This window comes from Triplophysa dalaica, chromosome 15 (genome assembly GCF_015846415.1).
Source record: "Triplophysa dalaica isolate WHDGS20190420 chromosome 15, ASM1584641v1, whole genome shotgun sequence".
Taxonomy (NCBI): Eukaryota; Metazoa; Chordata; class Actinopteri; order Cypriniformes; family Nemacheilidae; genus Triplophysa; species Triplophysa dalaica.
In genome coordinates, this window is record NC_079556.1 from 6,703,603 (window position 1) to 6,726,803 (window position 23,201).

General features: G+C 36.3%; 2 protein-coding genes and 1 long non-coding RNA gene across 8 annotated transcripts; 1 reads left to right on the forward strand and 2 right to left on the reverse strand.

The window, feature by feature from the left end:
* Positions 1-770: 770 nt before the first annotated feature.
* Positions 771-7,591, reverse strand: LOC130436430 (uncharacterized). 5 transcript variants are annotated; one of them, XM_056767074.1, is made up of 6 exons: positions 5,798-7,589; positions 5,272-5,396; positions 3,873-4,091; positions 2,498-3,556; positions 1,612-1,780; positions 771-1,532 (listed from the first exon to the last, which is right to left on the reverse strand). In XM_056767074.1, exons 1-6 carry the CDS (start codon positions 5,824-5,826, stop codon positions 1,397-1,399), a joined length of 1,737 nt encoding a protein of 578 aa, XP_056623052.1. In that variant the 5' UTR covers positions 5,827-7,589; the 3' UTR covers positions 771-1,396. The 5 variants fall into 5 exon arrangements, with proteins under 5 accessions (XP_056623052.1, XP_056623050.1, XP_056623049.1 ...); XM_056767072.1 differs by having other exon boundaries at positions 4,702-5,396; positions 7,140-7,588; XM_056767071.1 differs by having other exon boundaries at positions 5,272-7,591.
* Positions 7,592-19,361: 11,770 nt separating this feature from the next.
* ankrd1a (ankyrin repeat domain 1a (cardiac muscle)) lies at positions 19,362-22,988 on the forward strand. 2 transcript variants are annotated; one of them, XM_056768240.1, is made up of 9 exons: positions 19,362-19,491; positions 20,389-20,568; positions 20,664-20,789; positions 20,871-20,978; positions 21,191-21,289; positions 21,413-21,511; positions 21,674-21,772; positions 21,888-21,986; positions 22,273-22,988. In XM_056768240.1, the coding sequence occupies exons 1-9, from the start codon at positions 19,465-19,467 to the stop codon at positions 22,396-22,398; spliced, it is 963 nt and encodes a 320-aa protein (XP_056624218.1). In that variant the 5' UTR covers positions 19,362-19,464; the 3' UTR covers positions 22,399-22,988. The 2 variants fall into 2 exon arrangements, with proteins under 2 accessions (XP_056624218.1, XP_056624217.1); XM_056768239.1 differs by lacking the exon at positions 19,362-19,491 and having other exon boundaries at positions 20,133-20,568.
* LOC130437095 (uncharacterized) lies at positions 20,756-23,192 on the reverse strand. Its single transcript, XR_008909134.1, has 4 exons — positions 23,129-23,192; positions 21,633-21,761; positions 21,172-21,270; positions 20,756-20,904 (listed from the first exon to the last, which is right to left on the reverse strand). It is a non-coding gene; the product is annotated as an uncharacterized LOC130437095 (long non-coding RNA).
* Positions 23,193-23,201: the final 9 nt, after the last annotated feature.

Genomic DNA, 23,201 nt, shown 5'->3' on the forward strand with positions numbered 1-23,201 from the left:
TGCTGTTATTCAATTCATAAGTTAAAGTTACACAAAAATATGTGTTGCAATGATTTGTTGATTATTTCATTTTTTACAGGGTATACACAGAGGCCTTGTATATGCACTGTAAAAAATAAACCGTACATTTTACGGTAAAAAACTGGCAGCTGTGGTTGCCAGAACTTAACCGTCAAAAAGACGGTTGCACCGTTATTAGTAGTACAGGATTTCACCCACTTTTACAGTTCTTAATTGTCTTTTTTACAGTTCATTACTGTCCGATTTACTTGTTTATGCCGTAATAAAAACTGTTTATTCCAGTCAAATTCCAGGGTTTACATTGTATTAATTACGGTTCATGACTATATTTTTTACAGTTCATAACAGTCCAATTTACTTGTTTATGCTGTTCTTAAAACAGCTTATAACTGTCAAATTCCAGGGTTTACATTGTATTAATTACGGTTCATGACTATCTTTTTTACAGTTCATAACAGTCCAATTTACTTGTTTATGCTGTTCTTAAAACAGCTTATAACTGTCACATTCCAGGGTTTACATTGTTTTATTTACGGTTCATAACCATCTTTGTTACAGTTCAGCACAGTCTAATTTAAAGTTTGTTGTTATAATTACAGTTAAACCCTATAATTATTTGCTAAACATTCAGATTTAACCTTTAAGAAACTAATATATAACTGTTATACTAATTCATAAATATCTTACATTTACTAACCTAAATCAAATCATCAAAACTCATCAAAATCTATAAAAGACAAAGACATCACTGTGGTCCCATTTTTAATAAAGTCTGGCAGGCATTTAAAACAACAAATGACAGCCTTTTCTGTTAATGTGTGGTTCAATTAAGGTCAGTCAGTCCAATGCATTAAAATCATTTACCTAACTAAGCTCAGTTCAAAATGAGCATGTTTCAGAAAAGTTAACATGAACATTTACAGTATAAAAAAGTAGAATGCAGCACAACACAAGTGCTTACAGAGTTGATTATATGACTAAACTTGCATTAACAATGAACATTCCAATGTTTAAGTGACAGTTAACCCAAAAATAGATCATTTACTCACCCCTCCTGCCATGTCAAACCTGTATATATTTATTTGTTCTGCTAAGCACAAAGGATTATATTTGCAAGAATGTCAGTTATCAAAAAGATCTGCTCCACCATTGGCTCCCATAGTATTTATTTTCCCTGTCATGGCAATAAATGAGGGATAAAGTCTGTTTGGTTACTGACATTCTCACAAATATAGCTTCCTTTTGTTCAACCGAACAAAGACATTTATACAGGTTTGGGACAACCTGAGGGTGAGTAAATGATGGAAGAATTTAAATTTTGGGATGAACTATCCATTGAGAGAGTATCAACTTTGAAACAGTCTGAAGACCACCTTTACGAAGTCTCTCGCCATTCATGGTCAGAAAGGTCAGAGATTAGGGTGAATACTCTTGGGTTGACTAGGAGTCGCTTTTTGTTTTTCTTTTCCACCACCTTTGTTCCCTTCTCCGGATTGATGAGGAAAAAACACCTTGAAAAAAAAAACATTTGCAACTCTGTAAATGAAGCCACACTGAAATTAATCTCCCCACCTGAGTCTCTTTACATACCTTTGCAGGAATTCGAGAACTGACGCCAGTTCTGTAGGGTAGTGAATGTTGAAGCTGTAATAACTGCCCAACATTAGGCAAACAGCAGAGATGAAAGAAGTGATATTATCATTCACAATCTTGCGGTCCACAGCAAGCATGAAATGGACAGCAGCATAGCAGGAGGGTCCTGTAGATAAATGTAATATACATAGTTATGAACAAGTAAGATAATTCTGTATTTACATATTTGTCAAGAATATCATACAAAATCTTGTTTCTGTAGTACTGCCCTGAAATAACTATTTCACATAATATATTTTATAAATATTGGAAATAACCCAGATATATAGTTTAGATTTATTTAAACTGAGTTATTAATCTGTGTTGTTGAATATATGTAAAAAATATATTATGTGAAACAGTTTGTTTTGTGCAGAACTAATTAAAAACTGAAATTTGTATGATTTGTCTCATTTCTTAAACTGACTGATCAACAAAAATGAAAATTGTCTCATTTCCTCACCCTCTTGTCATTTCTAACCTTTATGACTTTCTTCTGCAGTAAACAATTTTAAAGAATGTTGTTAACTGGCCCCCATTCACGTGTTGGTTTTGTGGCCATACAATAGAAATGAATGGGCGCCACAGCTGTTACTTGTGTATGTATAATTTGTATTTAAATGATCTCCTTTTGTGTTCTGCAGAGCAAAGTTATTACATAAAACGATAAGAGGGTGAGTAAATTATGGCAGAATTTTCTTTTGTGGCTGAACTATCACTTTAATCTCCATCATTATTCCTACTCTGAAAGGGAAATGTCAATTTATAAACTTAACTTTATAGTTCAACCTTTAATAATTAAAGCTTAAGGGTTCTACTTTATATTAATAAAAGTTTTACTTACCACACACAATAATGCAAGGTGTCACAGGCAGGTTTTCCAACTCTACATCCTTTGCGAGGCTTGTCTCTTCTACATAACGAAGGAGGACCTCCTCTTTCTCGTCAAAATAGGAGAGAAGTAGAAGAATCATATCTTTTACATCCTCTGAGCAACCATTTCTCTGTCCTCTCAAAACTTGTAGTTTTGCAACAGCCTGTAAGACACGCTTGTTCTTGTTTGCGCAAATATTCCTCATGAAGTGCAACAACCGATTTCCTTTTCTGTCAATGCTTTCCAGGAAGGTCTCTTTAAGTGGTATTCCTGTGAGGTCTTTAAAGTGCACTTCCATTCCACTTTCCTGAAACAAAAATGGCCACTCATCATTGAGGGTTTTCATGTCTTTTCCTTTGTTTATATCTTTTCGTTGACAGTAGTATGTAGACCTCATGAGATCCTTCACTTCTTTTTCATTCCAGTCAGATGTTTGCGAAAGACTCTTCATCTTCTCTTTTTTCAACTGCAGACTCTCGGCAGTTTCACTGAGTGGCATAAATTTTACTTCCCAATTAACACAGCCATATGTATCTTGGACCACAGCTCTTTTTTCAGGTGTGGCTTCCTCAGTGTCAAATTCATCTGAATCATGAACACGCTTTTTTATTTTTGGTGTGCTGGTCCTTCTTGCATTTTCAACTCTGGTTTGAAATTGTTTGACCAAGGAGTAGTATCCAGGACCAATCACACTCTCTTCAATTACATCTTGCAAAGACTTTGGATATTTGGCAACCATTATTTTGGCGACTTCTGTTAAATTCTTCCTACTTGGACAAGCACAAACTTTCATCATGGCTGCAATAACAATCCTCACCATTTCCCTGCGCAACTGAGGACTTGGCCTTTTCTGTCTCTCAAGTGCCTGCATTAATTCCTCAGGAAAGTTTTTCCATGGGACTTCGAAGCTGTCCACCCATTTCACACTAAGAGGAGAGGAAGTCCTGGAAGATGAGGATGAAGAACTTTGGGACAAAACAGATCCTTGAGATGGACAGTGTTGCTGCCTTGGGGTTTCTGAAATTTGTGCTGTAAAAAAAGTCATATGCACCTACTTAGTTGGACCATGAATAGTTAAACCAAAAAGAAAACAATCATAACAATTTATTGCCCTCTTATAATGTCTAATCAGGTACTCATTTAGCACTACAATGGTTTAGTACATTTTTTACAAACTTGGTTTTACAGTTGCTTTAAGGTCACAATTTTTCAATCACAGTTAACATAGATGATGCATATCATTAATAGATACTTAATACAGTTAATTTTAATAACAATAAGAAATGTCCTATATATTTATCTGACCATTAAGGTTTTCGTAACTGAAACAAATGCATGGACTTACTAGTCTCCTTTAGAACAGAAATACATTTCCTGGCTTGAATTGGCCTCAGTACAGCTACAAGATCTGATTCCTGAAGAAATCGGAAATCTTCTGGGGTGTCAACTCCAAGTGATTTTAAGGTGTCCTCAAGAGATTGTTTTGTTGTGATTGGAAGGTCAGGTAATATAACATCAATGGCACTGGTAATGCTTGAAATGTTCATCTCGGATTCTCCCATTTCTGAAAACAACCACATAACAATGGTTCAATTAAATACACCTTTAGTATGATAAAATAGAGATCAACAAACATATTCAGTGTGACATTACACTGTGTTTTAGTGGAATAACCAGTTTTTCATTCATCACATATGAAGTTAAAGGATAGAAATCTGCCAGGTCATTGATGTTCACACATTGCATTACTTCAGTCTGATTTGTCAATGCGTGCAAATGGTATTCAGGAATGAATTTTGCTACAAACTTTCTCAGGAGAAAATGAACGACATCATCTTTTATGAGAACAAGTGCAAGTTCTCCAAACTCTATCGAGTCCGTATTCTTTGTCACAAGGAACTGACTTTTTTTGTACAATGTACCCCTGTACATTACTTCTGCTGACACTTTGGTATTATTCTCTGTAAAACCAAAGTGCCTCACTGCATCTTTAACAGAATCACCGTACAGCTCTTGGTAAAATTCAGTGCTGTTTTTTACTCTTAGAGTTGAATCACACATGGGCCCTTCTGACAGATAGGCCTGGAACATTTGATGCCTTTCAGAGAGAGTGAAGCACAAGTTTTTAAAATTCTTCAAGTTCCTAGCACATCTTTTAAAGTAACTGTGCTTACTTTCAAAGCGCATCGTCCACAATCTGATTAAAGGACCCAACTTTAAAATCAGTGCAGGGTAGTGTCGCAAGTAGTGATGCTTAGGCTTTAGTCTATGTCCTGGAAAGAGAGAGAATCTACAAGACAGATACTCTTGGATAAGAACATCAAGGTATGCAACATCAGGCAATGAAATCCTGTGCGCACAAATCATCTCAACAATATCTTTCAGCTGAAGGGTCAACTGCCAAACATCATCCATGGGCTCTTTCACCTTGTCACCCATGATCACAGGTTAAAGTCTTAGAAAATTCCAGTTCTGAATAGCCTGACCAGAAAGCTTTACTCCATTGGAGCTCACAGTACATGGCTTACTCAATGCATCAGATGCACTGTATTTAAACTGCTTAATGCGTCTATTCAAAATTGAATAGGTGAACCACTTTTTCTGCTTGATGAAGTATTTCAGGTAGAGGGCTAAATCATAGGAAAGGATACCCTCAAAAATGTCGTGGCCTAAACAAGGTGGCAGGCCAGGCATGCAAACATTGAAGTAATTCAATGAATTAAAGATTGACTTACATGTTATACCTTCAACGTTTTGGTGTCCCTCAGACTGTAAAATGTCTACTGCTGAATTGTAGTTTTCAGGAGTGCGTTGAGGCCCACATGCATTTGGATCCGTTTGAAAATCCCTTCGTGCTATCCGGCAATACCTGCAGAAATATTCAGAAGTACTAAAATTTTCTGTGAATCCCCCGACATTGTGTGACCCCAAATTGTCACCGGCAATGCACAAAACAGTCCCTTTAAAGGTTTCCTCTGCCACAGTAATTCCATTATCTTCCAAGTCCTTTAAGTCTGCAATTAGCCTTGAGAAAACTTTTTCATGTCCAAAGTGTTTGAAATCTTTTTCTCGACACAGCATTACAAGTGACATGTGGTCTGTACTTGATCTTATATGAGGTGGTAAATTAGCTAGAGACATATAAACAGCTAGTACTTTGTGCTTGCTTTTTGCTGAACCTAATGGGTTCACCACCTCAAAAGAATCTTGATATAGAATTAGTTTGAGACACGATGGGTTTTGAGAAAAGAACTCATTGTTTTTGTATACCTGACCATCAATGACATCACAAAGCACATCTGTGCAGGGTAAGCATGTATCCTGTGCAGCACATTTCTGCCATAGGTCAGACTCCAGTAAACTTCTCAAAGTGTCTTTCAGTGGAACATAGTGGGCAAACCTCTGTGACCTTGTTTCATCTGTTCCTAAGTACAACTTTACAGGTTCTGTGTATCTGAACATCTCTTTAAAAGTCTTTGTCCTTGAAAAATTCGTTCTCATTGGTCCATCATGACAAGTGGTGAATATGTCAGATTCCTTCACAACATCACATACTCTACCAATGTTCTCATCTGTTAAATCTAAATCATTTTTCAGGAATGCACTCAATTTTTTCAAAGAATATGTCTGTCCCAGTTCATGTATGCTCTGCATCTCTTCAACAATATTTTGTATAGTTGATGCTGGCAGAAGAAACTGCCCATGTAATTTCAAGTAGAAAAGACTAATATTTCTGAGAAAAAGATCACTGAAATTCTCTGCAAGATGAACTTCACCTTCATCAGTCTCATTTAATCTCTCTGTGGGGCCTGTAACTAAAGGTTCAGTTTCAAAAGACTGAGGAACTGTCTCTCTATAAAGACCACGTATACTGCTCAAAGAACACTGTCTGTGCTTTCTTGAGATGTGGGAAGTAAACGACGACTTTACAAAGAAAGTATGATTACATCCTGTTACCGGACATGTCACGACACGTCCTTCGGCGATATGTTCCTTTAAGTGAGCGAGTAGTGCTTTGACATCCCGACACTGGTGTTGGCACATAGATATATTACATCTTAACACCGCAAGGGTATGTGTAGTAGCAACACGTGAATCTATATTATGTTTACGGTAAAAATGAGCCTTAAATGCTCCGTGTGAACGAAACGATTCGTGGCAATCTATAGCGGCACACTTGAACACGCACCGTGGCTCATTACGGTGAAGTTTGATATGTAAAACATGCTCCCTAAGGGTTTGCACTGATATCCCACAGAACTGACAGCTAAACATTTCAATTTAGTGAACAAAAACACACCCTTCTACTGTTTCAAACACAAATTATGTTTTACATTATGGGCTGGACATCGTGAAATCAGGGCGGATGCTCCCTTACTCGTATTTAAAACGACGCGCTAAAACTGTTTGACTCTACTTAGCAATGTGTGAAGTACATAACAAACATATATTTCACACAGTATTTCTACTGATCGAGAGCTCTCACGTTTTAGAGTTTGCAAGTCTGCCTAGATGCGCTGGCTAGTTAGATTCGTTTATGCGCCGTGAAAATAATGTGCATTCGACTCGTGTTTAAAATAGCATACTGGTAAAGCTTTTTAATCCAACTTACCAACGTGCCCATATATATATTTATATAAATATATAGACAAAATTTGCATTGATTTGAATTTCAGCTCCTACGGTGCTTCACCAGAACCGTCACTGATGAAATGAGGGAACGCAAACATTACGTTACGCTGCGCTCGGCGCCAAACGAGTATTCAGCCAATCACTTCCTTTGTTCACGGAGCCAAGATGCAAACTATATCTTGATTGGATGATATTTAACGGTTATTTTTTGAAATGCTTAAAACATTTAAAATCACTGTTAATTACCTAAAAGTTATATTTAAATTCTCAAAAGTGACAAATTTAAAGGTGAATCTTTTTAGGGTTTTAGGCAGACAATTTAACATTAAAAGTTGAAAGAAGTCATTATATTACAACTTTACACAGAAAAAGATTATTCTATCACACATATTTTAAAACTGGTTATGGTGTGTCCTGCATTGTGGTGTTTAAGTGCACCCTCCATGGGGGGGGGGGGGGGGTAAATATGTTAATGTATTTTAATAAAAATAAGTTTATGACAAAAAAGTATTTTCCTTTCTTTTTATGGCAAATAATACAGTTAACTGTTAATTTTACTACAGTAAACCGTATTTCAATATGTTTTTATCTGTTATATTTACAGCCTTTCTCCGTATAGCTAATTTCAGGGTTTCACCTGTACATTATACGGTTTTCACGTGATATATGAAATACGGCCTTTTTCTGTAGCATTTCTACGGTATTTTACCGTTAAATTTACAGACATTTTTTACAGTGTGGCTATGGGATCCATAGAGGTGTGCATTACTTTCGAATATTTCAACGGACCGGAGGCAATAATTCCACTTGTACCATGGTTACCAAACCACAGGACATTGTTCAAATATTTAATTTCAATGTTTGTCATGTTATCCTCTTTAAAATGCTGTTGATGGTAGGACTTATTTCATGCGCATCTCATTTCCGTAAGAGCGAATAGACTCGGATTCTTGAGCCGTGTTTGTGTGTTATTTGTTTCTCGTATTGTTTCTAACTTCAGCATTAAAAAAAATAAACTTTTGTAAGAGTAGGTCTATCAAAATATATTTGTTGTCAGAAGCAGCTTGAAGAGGAAAACGAACCAGTGGTCTAGGCCAGGCCTGGTTCAGATATCGTCCTTAACTGCTGTCGCTTCTCCTTTAATGGTTTCGGAGCCGCCTCCGTGAGAGATGCGAGACCGGTGCAACGCGCATCTGACGCGAGTGCGTCCTGCTCTACTTAACAATGGGCCTCATTTATGAAAAATTGCCATTTATCAAAATGGACGTGAGCGGCTGCGATCACGAGAGGTCTCAGTTCGTTTTCGTTTTTCGTTTAGTATGACAATGTAAAAATAGATTCCAATTCGATTTCTTATTTTCATTACATTACTAAAGTATTTTATTTTCTGGCCATATTATATATTTAAATGCTTGAAATTACAAGGTTGACGGGTGCTTTTGTGTACAAAACTTTAATTAAATTTTAGGCAACCTAAATAATTTACGACGATTAAAATGCACAGTTAAAGGTAGCCAAAAACATTTTATAAACGACAATCTAATCAGTTTACTTATATGCAATGGGTATAGCTCCTTGACAAATACGCATTCTGCTAAAAACAGACAAAACGCATGATTCAATTTTTTGTATTTGTGCGGTGTTCGCTTGGGGTGGAAAACGCGCACTGGGTCTCCAGGCTGGTTTGTGGGGGCAGAAGACCGCTGTTTTGGTTCTTGCCTCTGAAATATCTGATAGAGGTTTTTTTAAGTAAACACAAAACAGCGTGTGCTTCATTTAAGCAGCCCGAAATGCAAGATTTGCGGCATTAGATCCTGTTTGGAAACATGCATCCGTCATCTCCGCCACACACCATTTTCTCTTAAAATTAATGAAAATTGTACAAAAGAACACTTAATACACATTTGAATGCGCCTCAAAAAAGATCATTAAGAACAAATTTACACCTACATTCGTTTTTACATTAAAAGGTTAAATTGAGATTTCCTTTACGAATGTTTGATGGATCGCAGGTCAACCCGTGCGCAAAATGATTTCGGGGGACGGATCTGCGCTCGTCTCTACGTTAGATTGATAAATGAGGCCCAATGTATTTCTTGTTTTTGAAATGCTTTGTTTATTGAAAAGACAGTAAACATGTTTCTATTAAAGTTTGACATTATGAACGTCAGATCAAGAACAGGGTGCTGTATGAGGTGGTGTTCTGTACACTAGTGGTTCTCAGCTCTGGCCCTCAATATCGGCTTCCTACCGAGTTTAGCCCTAGCTCTGATGAAACAAACCTGAACAAGCTAATTGGAAAATATTCTTGCGGGCAGGGATTAGAACCACTGCTATAAGGTTTCTGCTTAAACTTGGCGAAGTGATATGGAACTGGTCAGCAGACCTGGAACACCTTCATAGGTGTCCATTTAACTTATTGCATACCCATAGAACGTTTGATAATCAATAAGATTTAAGCATTCAGCAGCCCAGTAGTATAAACATAGATAAACATTTGTTGCACTAAACGCGCTTCATTTGAACCCTTTCCGCTCCGCTATCACTGCTTCTCTCCCGCCAAAGACACGCCGCATGAATAGCAGCAAACGCTTAATTCAACAACACGCAGAGCAGTTAAATGGAAACACAACAGTAAACAAAAGGCAGCAAATTTTTAAAGCATTTGTATCCATCAGTCTGTTAACTGTTTGCTATATATCTCTCTAACCTTTCAACCAGATTTGGGATATTTTATTAACCATAACATTTTTATCTACATTTAGCATTATTGATCAGTATGTAAACATTTTGACCCTGGGAAAACCCATGGTAAAGTCTCATAATGGAATTCATTAGTTAACAAGCAATTTTTTAAGGATGGAAATACTTATTTAGGTATACCTTTGTTTTTCTGTTTATGATGAGCATTTATTTTGTTACAATACATTTGCTGTTTGCATGTTGTCAGTAGTTTTTTTATTTACAAATATTAATTATCAGACTTCTATAAAAAGGGCATTCCCCTAAAGCGACAGAGCCTACAATACATACATAATGTGGATGTCAAAATATAAAATAAATGGCCTGATAAAATATCATATTTAATACATTACATCCCACTGGGCTTAAATTGTTTAATATTTGTTTATTTTCAAAAAACATATTGTCCGGACATTCGTTTGGAAGAAAATACAAAGACCGGACCTATTGGAAGTTTAATTGAATACTCCTGGAATACAGTCTTGTGATACAGCTGGATTTAGATTGCGTTGTGTGAGAGAGTTTTTTGAGGAAATCACAAAAGACCTCTCAGCTAAGTTAGAAAGAACTTTTTTATTAAGATAACGTTAAATTCTGAATGAAACATCATAATCCGTCCCTGGCTGTACACCTCTCTTACAAATCATTTATAAATGAATAGGTTAGTATAAATCAACTAGAAAGCCATCAGACTCTCAGTGTGTGGGTGATTGCTGTACTTCGAAGTGTGTGGGTGATAGCACAAGATCTGATGGGTGAATGGTGATGTTGCCTACTATACATACATTTTCTTTTAATAAGAAACACAAATGGGTCCTACAGCTTTGAATAATGTAAACACCCTCCATAAGTGTATGTTGCCATGGCAACACATCAGTGACGTCAACCTATTTAAATGGATTTTAACAGGACAAATAAGACACAACTATATTTGCATAATATTTGCTAAATAGTAGCACATTGTGTACACTTAATAGTAAGTTGACTACATTTATAGCAGCATTTTGTCTGAATATTAGATCTATGAATATAAGTCCTATGAATATAAAATATGTCCGCCAACTGGTTATATTGTATAAACAAGCCGTTATTTCACCAACTGTATAGAAAATGTGTTCAGAGACATTGAAATTAATGGGCTTCATTGCAGCATTTGGAACTCCATGTAACGAGTTACTTTCACATTCCATTCTTCCTATGGACATCTATGTGAGTGTCGTAACTCTGTTTTTCAATGGCTCTGCTCCTGAGGGTTCTTCTTAGATATCTGCTCACCCCGGTACATAGTGACATAGACAATGGCCATTTGTAAGTGTTGTGTGCTGATTTGATTTGTGACATCCAAAAACACTGATGAAACTGCAGTTTTAATTTTTATTCTGGGGATTTGTGCATCACACAATGGAATTAGGCCTATATGTTGTATTCCTGTGCCATTTTGCCATGGGTGTTTTTAAAAGCCTCCGTCTGTGAATGCGTATTTAGAGAGATTTTCCTCTCAAGCGGTTGGCTGTTCTTCAAATCTTTCTGATTTCACTTGCCATGACACGGCACTATTTATAGAACTGCTTAACAAAGACGAAAAAAACTCAAAACAGTAAGACATAAGGGAAAAAACCGAGGAAGGGATCACCTGCCATTTGAAAGACAATTCTCACTATTAAGTTGTTAGCATGCCTGCCATATTGGCTGTTTATTGGTAGCCTGCTTATAAAAAACATGTTCTGCATTACCATACTCTGCATCCCTAATCCGATCCAATACCTAAACCTAATGACTACCTTAATAACTATTGATAAGCAACAAATTAAGAGTTAATAGGGGAAAAGTTATAGTTAATCGTTTGTTAATAGCGAGAATTGCTCCTTAGTGAAGTGTGACCAAAATATGTTTACTTAACTATTGTGTTGTATTGGTTCACACTGCCACAAAAATCCTCATGGAATCCAATATTTTTAAGTCTGATCTGAGCCACTTCCATATGTAGTCGTAAATCAGATACCTCAGTCTGAATCGGTATTCATGTGACTTTTGCGTCATTGTAGATTGACATGCATAACAATTCTGCCAGATTTAACCCCTATGTTGTGTTCACATTCTGCCAGTGTTCGTGGTTTATGTTAAAATGTTAACTTCATCCCAATTACAAGCAATATAAACAGGATGTATGGTTAATATTGGCCCTGTACCTTTGTTATGAATTTAAGAATACACATTTTTAATGGGAACGGCAGGGGCAGAAGCAGAAGCAGTAAACGAATATCTTTATTCTACAATGTTATCACTCAATTTAAAATAGTTCAATGTGGAAAAACGTATGATTTTTCACCATAATGTTTCAGGCGTTCTCGCTTATCATTGCATATGTCATTCCAATGCTTTATTGGTAGAAAACATTTGCATTTCCAATTTAGTACCAAGTTGGCTGTAAAAGGTACAGAAAAAAAGAAAAGAAAATAGGACTACAAAATATATATTTTAATAGGAGGTGTTTGTTGTTTAAAAAGAGGTTGAATGGAAAAGATGAAAAGTCAAATTCAATTTACGTTTATTGATAGGACAAGAATTTATGAAGTTTTAAGATGTATGTCTATTTGTAATGCACGTGTCTGTAAGGGTGCATTTTATTTAGTTGGAATACATTTATGTAATTGTGTTTAAAGTCCCAGTGAAATAAAAAATCCGGATGCCTATTTTTTCATGAAATATTCCAGCGTTTATTATAAATAGTTAATCAATGTGGGTCATTCTCTTTTAAAAAATTGTTAGCCCTCATAATCTTCAGTTAAGATCTGAAAATTGTTTTGTCATATTGCATCGTGCAATATCCAGTGACAAAATTTCTTATAATAATGGATTCAATTCAAGACAAGACAATGGGACAAGTGCAATGGCTAACGTTTTAAATCTGATGCATAATGTTTGGCTACCGAGCTGTAAAGTGCACTTCCATCAATAGAATGGTATGTGAAAACCCTGGGATTATAAAATTGTGGAAACTGTAGGTTCTGTACCTTCATTGTTTCCTCTTCGTGTCTGAGCCTCCTTTTAGTATGTTTTTATGTGTGTTTGTGTGTGTGTGTGTGTGTGTGTGTGTGTGAGAGAGAGAGAGTGTGAGCACTGAGCCCTTTTTGCTCCCATTCATGCTCTTGATCTTGCCCTCTTACATCTTTCTCGCTCTCATCCTCACACAATGACTGCACAGGCACAGATAAGACTGTGTTGATTCAATAAAAAGAAAGAAACAATGAACTCTTAACCTCCCACTGTGATTACAGTAAAAGATGAATACAAAGGTAGAAATAGAAATAGAGCGAGAGGTAGTTAAAAAATACATTCAGAAAACACATTCTCAAGCACTAACAGGAAATATACAGTTGCATTTTAGAAAGTGAACAGCTTTGTGGAACCTGTCCTGTACAAGAGCCAGCGTATGAGGTGATGTCATTATTCAGTGCATGACAGCTGTATGCAGTGATGTGATGAAATTCTCAGGACCGGAATGGTTAAAGTTTCTATATAGGCCCTTTTGCCTGGTCCATTGACAACACTTTCAGTTTCCTGTCCTCCTTCACTAACTGTATCGTGAAAGAGTGATCAATTTTGGCTTAGAAGAAGGACACAGAATACAGACACATACATAGATGTGTGTTACTGTGTGCAATTGATGCACACTCAAGTGTGTGTCCATTTAGCGATTAATATCACTTCAACAGCTGCAAGAGAGGTCATAAAAATAAATTCTCAAAACCAAATGTTCATACCAATGGCGCACACACATTCTCTACGCTCTCCTTTTTTTGTGACTGGTTTGGAAACACACCAAGGACCAAGCAAAGCCAAGTGAAGTCTCAGAAACCTCAAACCCATACATCTTCTATACATCTCAATTAAATTAATGTGTTATATTGCCTTTTCTTTGACATATTTTCAATACAGGGTAGACAGAGTTTAATTTGCTCTGTTTTGTTGGAGGTGAGCAGCTCCATTAACTTAAACATTCATTATACCACCAAAATACTTTCCAAATCCAACATTTCCAGGAAAAAGAGACCACAGGTTCATACTGTATTTCAGTGTGGTTATATCAGCAAACAACGTGAGGATAGAGGGAAAAAACAATAAACAGATAAAAGCAGATCGAAATACAAAAAACACACTCACTATGTGCCTAACTCTTGTTCTCTGCTCATTAAATCCACCTCAAAAATCTACTGAGACCTCACACATCTGAGCCCCTGTGCTATGGAATACGTATTTGATGTACGATTAAGGTGGAGCTGGTTATGTATGTAATGTTTTTCCAAGGTAACTTCAATGTATTCCATGTGTAAAAATTATACATTTTGTATGCATTCTATGTTCCCTTGTATCCCATAACCTTGATATTATACTCTTAATCAACAGTAAGTAGCTATGCTTCCATAAAACCACAGGGCTAAAGAATATAAATATGTTAATGAACAAATTAGGAATACCCTCTCAGATGTGGGGATTTAAGTGATTTTAATTGGGTTCTTGCACTGATTGTTGTTGTGTTTTCTTCTCTTCTTCATGTTGTCCATTAGATTAGAATTGTGCCTGGATTTAACAAAAGTCTAATGAGGTATTCCATTGCATTTGTTAAAGGGCAGTGAAAGAGCATGAACCAATGTTACTTCTGTCATACAAAGTTCCCGAGCGCACTGAGAATGTTCAGGTGATGAGGAAATAGATGTCTGTGGTGAACACATTGATGGGATCAAGTGATCAGCATGTAAGCTTTACACAATTGTCATTCAGAGGAAGGGAAGATATTATCTTACAAGAACGCATGGGACATGGGCCACAGCTGACAAAATACAAATGCCAGGCCAGAAATTTCCAAAAACATCTTACCATCACCTCAGAGCATTCCATTCTGCGATTGTAAGAACTTGATTCCACATTTTAACATTTTATTTTCATGATGTTATACTGTCTATATGATCTCTTTTTGACTTATCTACTCCGTGGATGTACTAATCTGATTTGAGATTTAATCTTTCAGATTGTTTGCTTAGATTTCAGTTATAAGCAGTACACTAAGAAGAGTAAACAGCGCAGAATATTAGCAAAACATAACAACAGGATGTTTGATGTTATTTCAGATTTCAAGTTTTTGTTTTGAAGTCTCTGACACTGCCTTTCGGACAGCAGCAGAACATTTATCCTCTTACCTCAAATCATTCAGGTATACATCCTCTCTTGCAATTTATGTTTGGTTATTGAAATCCCCTAACAATGAGGTATCACTCGCAAGAAAATCATGGAAGGGTATACATTGAGAAAGTGGATGTAAATTAGAGTCATGAAAAGGCCATGAATGAGTTTTTTCAAAGAATCGCCAACGTTGTCTATAGGCCTATGGGTCAATGACATACAGTATCATGACCTAGTGTTGTCACCAATAATATCAATAATTGTATTAAATTAAAAATAACATATATCTACAGTATGCTTAAGTGAATGGTATTTTTAAAACATTTGTATCAATTGTATGCGATTTTCATGAAAAATAAGTTATTTTACTTTGTTAATTTAAGAACACGAAATAATAGACGAAAATATAAAATTATTACCTACCAAATCTCAAATAAATGCAAATACTTTGCTTCTAAACACTATAAAGATTTGTAAAAAAAAGAATCGCGGTCCCACCATGTGACATTTTTATGGCTATGCAAAAAACATTGAAATCACTTAATTTATTCTGCATTTGTGTGCATACCACATTCATAACGTTTGAATATCAGCAATAGATATTATTATTTATTTTGTATTTTAAAATTGGCGTGTCGAAAATCCTTATACGTCATACGTGTGTGGACAGAAAGAAGTTGCCTCTTTGTGTACATTCTAATATAAACCCTAGAACTGGACAGTTGTTTTGGTCTGGTGCCTGTTTGGTTCCACAAAAATAAAAACCATCATCATATCAATAATAACCAAGACAGCTGTTACACGTGCTGCAGAAATACAATCACAGTCATTTGCTAGAGAAAACATTTGCCAAGGCTAGTGGGTTAGAGTATTGAATCTGTGCAAACCCTCAGTGATATTAACAGATATCCACATAGTAATACGCCGTAAATAACCCTTATTAGAGAATCCTTCAAAGCCAACTACTAAATATATCTAAACCTCATCAGCTGTCAAACACGCACCCATTTTGTATAACGCAGAACAAGCAATGTGTGAGGAAACAAGTGGAATGTAAAAACTAGAAACTGACTCAAAACCAGTTACAGATTGTTTTTGCATCTTACTATGTGCGAGTTTGCTAATGATATCATTCTGGTGGCAGTTTAGCACCACGGAGAGTGTTAGAATGATGACGTCAACTTCAAAATAAATAGCTTATTTAAACCATGATTCACCTATTCATTCTCAGTATCTGAGAGAGCCTTACTGCTTTCTTTCAGTCCCAGTGCAGAATTTAGAAGCACAAAAATGCTGCATTGCGGGGAATAGTTTTCATAGGTGATAAAACAGGAGCAGGCATATTATTAGCTATTTATTTTAGAAAAACAAACCGTAAATAAATATATAAACAATACACTTGACATTTTCTTCAAAACTGGATTATGATTCAGAGGCACATAAATGTGACCATGCTTTATTTCTATTCTGCTGCCTGCACAAAGCATAAGCCTGCAATTGATCCACGCTGTTAGCTGTTATTAAAAGCAGCTCTCTCCCATAAAAAAAGCTTTACACCGCAATGTGATTTATATGACTATTAACAGACTCATATTTCCAGGACTGTTGCCTCATTGTAATGTGGTAGTACTTCAAAACACCTATCTGGCTCACTGTCCTGCAGGGTAACAGCTGCTCTTTCTGAATAAGGATCAAAACTTATGCTAGCCTAAATCAGATTTTAGGGTGGCCCATGACTTTACTGTTTAGTTCCTTTAATCACTTTAAGCCTTAATGCAATATTAAGACAAAATAGTGTAAAAACATCAAACATTTTTATTTCAGCAGTTCTGCTATTAGGATATACTAAAGTAGAGAATAAATTGATTTAAAAAAAATGAAATTAAATGAAAAATACTAACCACTTTCCCTGTGTTTAATTCGGATCCCAGAGGTCTCATGTTAAAATCTAATCGAAGAAATCTACTGACAAACAGTGTTTTAATTGGTCTTGTTTAAAACAAAACATTTAACACTACAGTTTCTCAGACGTCCAATTTGATTTGCTTTCAACCCACAGTTTGGTCAAACAGGGATACATGCAACATCCAGGATTACACAATGTGCAATATCAGGGGCCTTGCGTTGTCACCATCTGTTGAAGTCTTTGACAAGATCTTTTTTCAGGTCACAAATGGCAGGCAACTAAGTTTCATACAAATGGTCAATATATATATATTTTAAATTGATCACTTTAGTGAAGTGTTTACAAGTTTTGGTTTAGGTCAAATACATGTGGTTGAACCATAGACTATAAAATATCACCGGAAGATTTCTGTGGTGCTGTTTTGAAGCTTAAAGAGGGCGGAGCCGGCCGGCGGCATCTTAGCAGCGCTCACTCCCGAACAATCGAAAATGGGCACAGAGGCGGGACATGGTTGAGCTTAGGCAACCTGGTTGCTGAAACCACTTGTCCCTCTGGTGGCCACACACCTAATTTGCAGTATTTAAGTTAACGGGGTGAGTTAAAAAAACAAATTCCCCTTCCTTACAGTTGTCATGAAGGGTAAAATGAGTTATATACCAAAATATTTTGTTAACATGTTTGTTTTTCCTTTAAAGTTGCCCATTTTAACATTGGGGCTCAATGAGATTCTGTCAGTTGATGAATTGCAGTTTAAGTCAATTCCGTGTTGACTTTACGAGAGAGATCGGAAAGCTGCTGCTTGGGTTGAACGCATAGTTTAAAGCCCATGGTTAGAGCATTCATTCATCCCCAATTTGTGTGGTGGAGTGTTTAAAGATCATATGCAAAAGGTTACAGGTTTGAGCTTCAAAAGTAGGGATTTAAGAAAGACATTTCTATTCACTTTAAAAAATACACTTTTACTTTATTGGTCACCGTCATATCATGAGTCATGGCGTTTGGTCGTTCTCATATTGATAGAATTACTAAGTGTCTCCTTGTAAGGCAAACCTTATTGTCAACCTCAAACCCTTACGAATCATCTTGCATTTGATTTTGATTGATGGACTGCAAGCTCCACACCCTTAACAGTAAACCTCAGCTGTATCATTGACTGATCTTATGAGTGGTCACACTTGTGCGCCTGCTTATCTCGCGGTTTAAGGGAATGAGTGCCTTGCAAAACACCTGTAAAAACACGCCTGGTGACAGATGGAATTAGCTCAAATCTATCCATGGACATCTGTCCATAAGAGGTGAGGAGGTATCATAGACTACCAGGGATCTATTAAAAGCCTATATTACTGTCATCACAGTGTATTGTCGTGTAAGAAGCTCCTTGACATCATTCCATACCTTTCATGCTCACTCCAATCTTGCACAACATGAGAACGGTCAGTAAAAATAGTGAGCATTAACAGCACATGACTGTCTACCGTCAAGTATGTAAAAGGACGAGAAAGGTGACATAATACTAATAACAAGCCAATGACATGTGAAAACAAAGAAGAACAAAAAAAGGGATTTTTATGTAAATAAAGTTCTCGTGAGGAAACTGACAAATAAATATTTTTAATCTTTAATCGCTGCACTTTGTTCTTAAATAGAGGTCAATGGATGTCATATTTTTTGGGTGCATGTGTTTTGTAAGTAAAACACATAATTTAAAACCTTTTCTATTGGTTAAATATAACAAATTAACTTTTATATTGAATTTTGTTGTATTGCGTAATTATTTTATGCCTCATTGTGTCATCAATTTAGCTTAATATCTATATTATAATATTATTGTAATGGTCACTGTGACTTCTTACCCACATTATGGTGAAAATAATGACCTCAAGCTTTGTTAGAATTAATTACAATTTTTAGTAGCATCTTGCACCCACCATTTTCAGGAATTTTGACAAATATTTACCGATATAAAAATGTACATCGAATAGTTTATGCCAATGTCTCACTTTTTTATTACTTTTCTCACGCGCAGAATAGGCTATGCCGTCATGTAGTATACGATCATGCACCTGTTGCCCACGAGCATGTTCAGTAGTCGCAGGTCAGAGTGAGTCTAGCTACTGGTAGGCGCCGTCTATACCAGAATTCAAGCCATGAGTTCCTGACTTGTGCGGTCATCACTTGCTCAGAGAATCAGGAAGGATGAATTAAGGTGTCTCGTGCCATTGGAATTTTGTGGGCGGTGAAAAAATCAGACAGCACTCAAGCAATACGATCTAACTTCTTTGGTCAGCGTCAGAGACAAGAACTATATATATGAGCAGTGATGGAGCGTGACTGATCATATCATCAGGGAACTGAGCAGGCACACTGATCACTGTGGGACTTATTAGCTTGAGAGCGGACTACATCCCTCACCACTGACAGCATTACAGGAAAACAGACACTGAGGACAGAGAGCTGAAATAACAAGACCACAGACATGGGACTGCTACGTGTTGAAGACCTGGTATGTTTGTGCTGATGTATGTAAGCAATGTTGTGTATGCAGGTATGATTCTGGCTGTGATCTTAAAGGGACAGTTCACATAAAAATGAAAACTCTGTCATCATTTACTTTCCCTCAAGTTGCTCCAAACCTCTATACATTTCTTTGTTCTGATGAACACAAAAAAGAAGAATGTTTGCAACCAAATAGTTTTGGGGCACTATTAACTAATATGGTATAGGAAGAAAACTATTATGGTAGTCAATGGTGCCCAACTGGGTCCGACATTCTTCATAATATCTTCTTTTGTGTTCAACTCAAAATAGAAATGTATACAGGTTTGGAACAACTTAAGGGCGAATAAATGATAACAGTTTAATTTTTTGGTGAACTATCCCTTTAACATGTCTAAATGTTAACATAGATAGCTTAATTTTAAGATTTATGTGTGTAGACATTTGTCCATCACAAACATAGAGACAACAAAAATATTTTTTTTTCTTCTAAATATTCATTTATTGTATTAATTTCCTATATTAATACTGTATATTTATTATATATTTTAAAATATATAAGTAATACATGCTACTATATTACAATAATATTACAAGAAAAAAAGACATGAAAGCAAGCAAAATATTGGGGGTGTTGATGTTATTAAGTATCTGTCAGTGATATAAAGGATCCAGCTGCACAGGCCTTTCCTTCTATTTTAAACAACAAATGTATTAATCATTTATTTTGATACACAAAACAGCTGAACACTCCCTCTGCCCCACCCAGCCAATCAGACGAAATTAAACTACATCTGCTTTAAACTACATAGCTCTACTTTCTCTGGAGACTGTTTAATTCTAGAAACGGTATATGTAATAATAAATGTACAGTAAGTGTGACAGCTGTCATGTCATATCACAGATCACCGGGAAGAGAGGCGAGGGAAAGGAGGAAGGATGTGCCTGTGCAGAGGTGTTTCTTGCAGGAGAATATGAGACCACCATCATTCAGGAGAAACAGGATGGTCTTCCGATACAAAAGGACCCAAAGGAAACCTCCCAGAATGACATCAAACAGTGCGAACAAAGTTTCAAACTCAACGTATGAATGCATACAAGTTTACAAGAATTGACATGACTCGACACATTGAAATCAACAACTTGCAAAGTAATATGTATCATCTTTCTTTGTGTTAGGTTGACCGGTCAGGGCAGTTAAAACTAGAGACTGTCGAGGACCTCTTTAACATTCTGCAGCTGAGGAAGAGGAGGAAGGAGAGAAAGATTCAAGTGCAAAAGAAACAGCCAGAACCAGAAATCCTGGTAAGGGAGCTAAGTATATAATGCAATAAATTGATTTCAGAGCCTCAGTTTATATGTTGATTATATCCCTGCATTTTTCAGCCGGAGACAGTTGACCAGATCACGTTTCTGAAGGCTGTAACAGAAAATAAAATGCCTATGGTTGAGAAATATCTCTCGGATGGTGGGGATCCCAATGCCTGTGATCATGTAAGTGTAAACAACCATATACATACATTGGCAAAGGCTTTTGTCGTGCATTTAACTTATCAGTTTTTATTAGAATGTGTGTTCCTCATGAACCCACAACCTTGGCTCATGAGCGCGCTTTACCAATTGAGCAACAAGAACAAAAGTACTCCAATGCAATGCATGTACTGTATGGAGTTAAGCTTTCGCTCACACTTTCTCTGTTTTCTCAGTTTAAGCGCTCAGCTCTGCATAAGGCCAGTGCACAGGGTCACATAGACATCATGAAGAAACTCCTGGATAGTGGAGCATCCTGGGAACAAAAAGACAAGGTAGAACAGATGTGGCTGTCTTCCAAAAACACATTCCTTTCACTTATTGCTCCATGTTATAATTCCTAGACACCAATTTGTCATCTTTTCTCTTTATGATTCTTTATTAATAAATGTTTGTAGCTGGATGCCACAGCTGTGCACTGGGCCTGTAGAGGTGGAAGCCTGCCTGCCCTGGAGTTTCTACTCAATGAAGGAGCCAAATTCACCTCTAGAGACAAGGTAGATATACAGTACAGGCCATGCAGAACACCAGATGGTCTTTAGAGACTGATAATAATGTCTACAAATGATGTACATGTCTCTTCATATTAAAAGGACATACATTATATTCAACACATACCTGTAAGTGCACTAACTAGTGTTCTTATTGTGTATCTGCAGCTATGTAGCACTCCCCTCCATGTCGCAGTTCGGACGGGACATTACGAGTGCGCTGAGCATCTCATTCACTGTGGAGCTGATGTAAATGCTAAAGACAGGGTGAGATTTTTTGCACTTTATTTAAACATATAATTTTTGCTTCGTTTTTACAATCACTGACACATGCAGGATTATTATTCTGTCTATTTAATGCTAATGTCCTGTGTTTTTCCAGGATGGAGACACACCCATGCATGATGCGGTGCGGATAAATAGATTCAAAATGATAAAACTGCTGATGATGTATGGAGCCAGTCTTAATTCCGAAAACAATGTAAGTTCAATCAGGACACATAAAGCCTAGAAATACAAAATATTTCCTTGGTGCCATCTTGAGGGAGAGTGAATCATTACAAGATTCTGCTCAAGAGGATCTTTATACTTACTCCATGGGGGGAAATATCAAATGTGAGAAGCAGGATATTTAAAGCTAAAGAATGTTTTTGTCTATTTGTTTATATCAAAATAAATAAAAAAACACTCTACTGTATTCCTTAAAAGTTTAATATGTACATGTATACAAATTTGAATAATATATCTTAAAACTGTGTTGTTTGCAGGATGGAAAGACACCTATGGAGACACTGCATTCATGGCAGAAAGGAGTAAAAAACATCCTGAATAATTTTAATGAGGAGGCTGAACCAAAGTCAAACGACTCAACTTCCTTCCTACTATTAAACTAGACTTTGTTCTTTCTTTCTTTCTTGTTTAACAGTCAAACTGAGCAGTGCTTTGCAATAGTGAAAGATAATTGCATCGATGACTCTAATTGCTGGCAATAGAGCATCAAGATCCTTAATATTTTTTTCACCAAAATATTTTGAGAGAATGGAAATGTCAAGTAAGTGACAGTGGGTGTTTCTTTATTTGTTTATTCAGTCTATGTATTTATTAGCTATATTTTGCATTACCCTTATGATCTCATTGACCACATGTATAAAAAATGTTCATGACAAGTTTGGATCTATTGAGACACTTCATGGGCTGCTGCACTTGTAGACAGACTGGAGACAGAAATGATACAGAATGTGAATGCAGGTCTGAGAATGTTTAGTTATGTAAAGTTTTTGTGATGGATATTATTTTTGTACATTAATTGTTTTGTAATTTTGGAGTCAACTGAGAAAGAATATGGAAATGGGTAAATGGGCATCCCTTTCAATATGCACCATGGTGAAATGTGTTAATGCAAAATGTTATTTCCCCTTTAATTTAACTGTGAACCATTTTAATTTGCTGTATTTAAATAAAGTGTTTTGGTATTTGTGCTTTACACATTTTTCTGGGTCTTTGTCTGTTTAACTATTATCAGTGTATATATAAAATATATACAACGGAAATATCAATCCACAAATTAAATTAAACAGTACACAAACCGGCAACAATCTAAAAATGCGAAATGCACACACTCACCTCCACCACAACCATAACATAACGATGTGGGCTGCGCATATTGCTACGCAACTATGAGGTTCACGAGTGCACG